At 40.2% G+C, this 6,488-nt stretch overlaps 1 protein-coding gene across 1 annotated transcript in view; it reads left to right on the top strand.

The window, feature by feature from the left end:
• The first annotated feature begins 2,374 nt into the window (after positions 1-2,374).
• Positions 2,375-6,488, top strand: part of LOC102380622 (2'-5'-oligoadenylate synthase 1A-like) — an 18,525-nt gene continuing 14,411 nt past the window's right edge. Inside the window, exons 1-3 of the mRNA XM_025199108.1 lie at positions 2,375-2,781; positions 3,031-3,070; positions 5,231-5,417. Of these exons, the coding sequence (XP_025054893.1) occupies positions 2,774-2,781; positions 3,031-3,070; positions 5,231-5,417 (235 nt within the window). The 5' untranslated portion in view covers positions 2,375-2,773. The remainder of the gene's footprint in view (positions 2,782-3,030; positions 3,071-5,230; positions 5,418-6,488) is intronic.

The following is a 6,488-nucleotide window of genomic DNA, read 5'->3' as shown; positions in this document are numbered from 1 at the left end:
ATTCCTGCAATCACTCCACAGAGATGGGAAATTGAGATGAACTTGACCCACTGATTTGTGTTCCTCCTTTTTTTGGAATGGGATCTCTCTTGTGCTCAGATCTTTACATGGTTTTAAACTTAGAAAAAGATATAATTTTACAAAGATTTGCATTGTATGTAACCAATATGCCACCAAAATGTGCAACATATCAGTAAATGGAAGAACTGCAAGAATAGAAAGCTTCTCTCCAGACCAAAACTGGACTATCTTATAGGGCTATGTGAAGCTTTAGTCCTTGATTCAATTTGGTTGAGATTCCGCCCAGTTTGGTGGCTGAGTCTCCGAATCTGAACTGAATCAGAGGACAGTTTAATCTCTCCGAATTGAATTGGAACCCTCTGAATTGATTCGGGGAGATTCAGAAAGATTCAGCGATTTGGACACAGACACAGCTTTAAATGTTTTTTCTACATACCTCAAGGTACCAGGCAGCTCGTGACTGCTGAGATACTGGGGCACATGGAGTGTCCCACAGGACTGTGGGGGGCTCCCCAGCACGCTTGGCAGCAGACCCAGAAGTGGACCAGAAGCACTTCCAGTCCATTTCCAGGTCTGCCAGACAGCATGCGGGGGGCCCTCCTGGATCTGGGGGGACACCAGGCCCCCCCCATAGCCGATCACCGAGCCGCGGGGGGCCCAGCACACTCTCCGGCTGACCTGGAAGTGGACCGGAAGTACTTCCGGTCCACTTCCAGTTTCACCGCCAAGAACGCAGAGGCCCCACCCGTGCTTCTGTGTGATGCTCCATCCACCCCACTATCTCAGTGTTCACGAGCCATACCCAGTACCTTGAGGTATGTAGAAAAAACATTTAAAGCTGTGTCTATGTCCGAATCACTGATTCTCCGAATCAGCATCAAATTTTCAGATTCGGATTTGGCTGAATCGAATTGGGGACAGTGATCTGAATCAACGAATCAAATCACTGTCCCCAATTAGGGCTGAATCCAAATCAGATAGGGACCATTTTGCACACCTCTATCTTACTCTCTTGTTTTTCCCTGCAATACTTTATCTTGCCCCTTCCACTCTGTCTTGTTCAAGCATCTGTTGTTCAGCAGATCTGCCTGTCTTAGCACCATTAATTCTTTCTGGCTTACTGTTGCATATTGTTTGTTACTTTGCCTGCTAATGACTCCGTTACTGTTTGGGACGTTAATTTCTCCTGTTGTATTGACCCCAAACCTCGATACCTTATTTCTTGCCCCTTTCTATGCCTTTGTCATCTATAACTTTCTGACTTTCTAGGCAGAAGATGGGGCAGGGTGGCATCTAACTCATTCAGAGGGGCATTAGCTTTTAAAGGCTATACCTTTGTCAAAAGCTTTTCTCTCTTTTCCACTTAATTGTGCCTTCCAAGCTTGACACGTCCTTTATTGAAGTTGCTGCAAATAGTAGTCACCTTCCAATTAAGCTAAACTAGGGAGCAATTTAATGCTCTTCTGGTTAGTGATAATTGAAATAGTGGAAAATCACTGCTCGAGGATAAAACTGCATACATGCCTGAGCCATACAGTTGCATAGGTCTAGTAGCAAAGGCAAGGAAGACAGCAAGGAAATCCCAGAAATATCTAAAGGAACACTTTTAGCATAACTCTGAGAAGAATCTGAGAAGCGAGGTTTTGGATAGAATATTGGATGGAAAGTGGCTTGCAATTACGAGCACGCGCGTGCACACAAAATGTTTCCTGGCGTTTGTTTTTTATTCTTGCTATAGATTGCATCAAGTAGATACTTGATTTGCCTATCAATCTTTCCCAATGTAGACAACCTGTAAGAGCTGTGTGGGTCAAAGTGGTAGCATTAGATACAGAACAGGCATCTTCCTGTTTTTGAAAACTCTGACCCCAGCAGAATGATGAAATAGACTCATTATGGCAACATGGAAAAACTACATGCCCCATAATTCCTAGGTTCTGAGGGCTGGGGCCAGAAATGCTTTCAGTCCTTTCAAGTGACTGTTACTGGGAAACGAAGAAAGAAAAACACTTGCCATGAAGTGGACACTGAATGTTTCTTTGCAGAGGTAAAAGTGATTAGCTCCCTTTTTTAAATGTATAAGTATATATAAATAATTATGTATTTTGCAAAAAGTAAAGGGGCTTTTCTGGATTTTTTTTCTTTCTATGGGATAAACTTCTTTGAATAAAGTATGTATGGAAAAAATAATGGACAGAAACTGGTGCTTCAGTGCAACCCATGTTTCAGAAAATATTTAAACTGGTTAACTGGGGGGGGGGGGGGGGGCTTTTTTTACGCCGAAAAGGACTTTATAGAAAAAAATTTGAAGGGGTTGGGGGGGGTTTGGGGGGGGGGGGAGGGGTCTGCCTTTTGTACACCAGAAGTTAGTAGTAATGGGTTGCTAATTGTTTAACAGCATCTGCTTACAGGCTGTAAGACTAACCATGTTTTAAAACAATCTTGGAAATTATTGTATTGATTTGTGCTATATGTTTTGTACTAACTTCCTTACCACAGCTCAGTATAGTTGTTTGGTTCTGTCTTTCAGATGGATGTGTCTCCCTTTCTTGTTTCTCTGCAGTGAAGTCTACTTCCTTTATTCCTTTTTGTAAAGAATGTGGTCGCTCAAGTCTTACAACTGTGAGCAATGTGGAAATGATTTCATCAGCCGTACAGCCTTGTACGGCTGATGAAAGCTAAGCTAAGCACCTTGGAAAAATTAATTGTGAAAAATGTGGTAAAGAAGTTTTAAAAGAGATGCTTCAGAATCATGAAGAGGTGAGGTTGTTTGGCCCTGATTCTTTTTTCTCCTAGCACACATTTCATTCATTTCCTATCTCTTTCCTTTTGCATATATTAACTTTTGAATTAAAGTTTATATTGGAACTGAGAGTACATCTTACAAAAGAAATATATATGTTTAAATACATATGAAACCTGAAAGTTTGACTGTACTATAGGAATAAAAATTTGTGTTAGTAGACTGATCGAGAAAATAACTGAAGAGTTTTCTTTTATTATCTCTAGTATTGTGGACTCAGGACGTGCAAAGGATACTCTAGTTTTTGTAAGTCCTCTTCTGGATGTTGTACTTGTATCACTCCAAAGTCAAACATTATGGTGATTTAGTTTGAAGCATTAGCATAGATGAACTGTAGCACACATGGATAGGAAACTCTATCACACTTCATATAAAAACTATAAAGGAAGTTGAAGAAAACTTCTTGGCCTAATGAAAGTTCTGTCAGAATCAGACTTGACATAGAAGAATCTTTACTCTGGCATTTATGGGAACTCTTACAGGAAAAAATGTACAGTATGTTTTTTGTTAGAAGACACTTAGAAAATAACAATTTTATTGTTTATCCCTTACCTGCCATTAGCTCCTTTGAATCTTTATTCATCTGATTTGTCAAGTTTCCAAAAATGGAATGCAGCTCTATGTTCTAGACCAACTGACTGCAGCTCTCCACCAAGAAAGTGTTGCTTTTATTTACTGTAGTCACTATTAAAAAGTCAACATTCAGCTTGCCTCTTAATCATTGCCTCTTGCATATTTCCTGGATCATCACAGTTGCATCATCACTCCAATACTATTGAAGCTATTGCTGTTTTATTATTACTGCTATCAGTAATCCTTTGCAGGCACATCTACATGTGCAGTTGACATACAGCAATAAACTCTGGCATATTGCGTCCAAGTTTATTTCTCCCAGGCCCCGTGTTCGAACATGCAAATACCACAGGGGAAACCTATAGTATCACAAATATTTCAGTATAGCAGCCTGGCACATGGACCTAATATAAATACTTCGTAAGGCATCTCAGGAATCCCTTGAGATGAATGTGACCCATAAAGCTATATTTAATAATCCTGAGAAACCCAGAAAAAAATCTCTTTTTGCTTGTACACACTGATGTTCTTATTGACTATTACATCCAGTATAAGCTTTTATTTATGTTTGTCTGTCACTTGGTCTCTCATTCTATGTGTTTAATAGCTTTTGCGTATACTTGCTAGAGAACAAAGTTACATTAAAATATCTTTGAAAGTAAACCACCACAAAGAAGATAAGAATAGTATTTTCATGTTCTTAAAACCACATGTGGATTCAGTCTCTTTTCTCTGAAGAAGTTCATTTATTAAAGTAGTCTAGTTAAATGTTGAGAGCATGCTCATGATGATGTATTTTGAGTTCCAAGCAATTTTTGTATAACGAATGTCCATAATTTATTTACTGATATAAGAGGTATTTGGAGAATTCTGTTAAAGGATGGAACTAATTCCTAATTTTATTGAAAATTGTAGCAAGCTCCAAGATGGTCTTTAAAATGAAGTTATTGAAACTATTGCTGGAGGCAAGGATTCAGGTGTATGATACCTAAAAGATCATCTAAGTCCATCCCAAACATAGAGTTACCCCAATAAAAGATGTCACCCACAAAAATCCTTGCCTCTTGCATATTTCCTGGATCATCACAGTTGCATCTTCAGTCTGGTACTATTGAAGCTATTGCTGTTTTATTGTTACTACTATCAGTAATCCTCTGCCAGCATGTCTACATGTGCAGTTAACCTGCAGCAATAAACTCTGACATATTGCGTCCAAGATTATTTCTCCCAGGCACTGTGTTTGAACATGCACCCTGGACTGCAACATGTTGAGCCGGGTCAAAGCAACCCTGGAAGGCCGGGGAGCAGGGAGGGTCAACCCCCAATCCTGGGGCTGCTCCGACCTAGCTCAGTGTGCTATGAAGAGGCTGCTGGGCCACAAGGATGATAGAGTATGGGGCTAGCCAGCAGGTAGCCACTGCACTGAAGCACCCTCGTGCCCCAGTCAGCACTGTCAGTGTCTACACATGGGGTGCTACGCAGTAAATAACTCTGCCATAGGATAGTACTTGTATTAAAGTACAAGTATTTGTATTCAGTACAGGTACTACTATTAGTACTTGTACTAAATACAAGTACTATCTAACGGTGGAGTTTATTTGTTTACTGCAGCCTAATAGGATCACATGAGCAGAGGTAGAGACTTTACTGCAGAGCTAATTAGGCAGCTCTGCAATTAATGTCTCATGTAGATGCGCCCCGTGTGCTTTCTATAGTCTCCTGTCTACCCTCCCTCTTCATGCTGTGCTTTAAAATGAAAATTTTGCCTTGAATTGTGCTCCTGAAGGTACTTCCAACTCAATGTACATCTTTGCTACATCTTTGCTTTAACAGGTGAACCATGAAAGGACAACCAGTGAGAAACCAGTGTGTTGCTGGGATGTGCCTCAGAAAAGGGAAGCAAAATTTGTGGCCAGAGAGGTGTCAACCTCCTGTAGGATGTGCCGAAGGCAGTTTGGAACAATCCACAGTAGAGAGCACCATGAGGAACAAGATCATCACTTCACAGCCAGCAAAAAAGGTACCACTGTTGCTCAGAACAAGCAGACTGTTCTGTTGTACAGATAGCCATCTGAGTAGGGCACTGATGAATAAGCCTCAAACTCTTCCTTTAAAGAGACCTTTCCCATAATAATTCTTTTGTCTTGACTACTCATCAACTTAAATCAGCTTCTTTTTTGACAGACTCAGTTTGATGGGGGAGTTGCCTGTTTTCCATGTGAGGTAGAGTCAGTAGGAATTAAAGCTCTCAACATGTCTTCTGATCAGATAGTCTGCCATTAGTGATTTCATAAGAAAGCGATTAGGAATAATCCTCCTGGTGAGGATCATAATTGCAGTATTATTTTTGGTGGTGTCTGGATAAGTTATGGAATATAATACTATTTGTTTTGAGAATGTCTAAAGGGATAGGCACAGATATTTTTGTATAAACAAAGGGATATTAAGACCAATGTTCCAGAAGTAAATACATTTATACAAAAGTATGAAAAAAGTATATTGAAAATCTACATCTTTGTTAGTTTATGTTCATTGATGAGATTGCGTTTGGACCCGTCTTCCCTCTTCTAACTTGCTTGTTGTTTTAAGCACTGACTGGGGTATAGGCAAGAAATAACTTGTGTATTAAGTTCATAATCCATGGTTTGTACTTCTCTGGTTTATGAAAGTTCATTTGGAGTTCTTTATTTCGTGTTTGGTCAAGTTGTTGACATTCTTTACATACTTGCAGAGAGTTCATATGTGAGGTTTTAATTTAAAGCCTTTTAAAAAAACTGAATAGATGAGCTTGCCTAAGATACCATCAGAAAAGACACCCTACAGTTTAGAACATTTTGGGCATAAAGATGAGTCATGCTGTGTGCTGGGAGCTCCCTCGCCCCTGCCCCCGGGCCGCCACCACAGCCACTACTGCACTCCGCTTCCAGCGGTGGGTCACGGCAAAAAAAGGTTGGGAACCACTGTAATATGTGTATCAGGTTATTCCATTTTATCCTGTGCAAATGGGTTCCTAAACATCTTTGAGGGAGCAAACATCGAGTGCAAGGATTTCCAGTGCCTGAACACACTTGTGCAAATAAGCAAAACATTC

Source organism: Alligator sinensis, unplaced genomic scaffold (assembly GCF_000455745.1).
Source record: "Alligator sinensis unplaced genomic scaffold, ASM45574v1 scaffold223_1, whole genome shotgun sequence".
Lineage (NCBI taxonomy): Eukaryota > Metazoa > Chordata > Crocodylia > Alligatoridae > Alligator > Alligator sinensis.
This window is presented reverse-complemented; position numbering and strand designations above follow the sequence as displayed.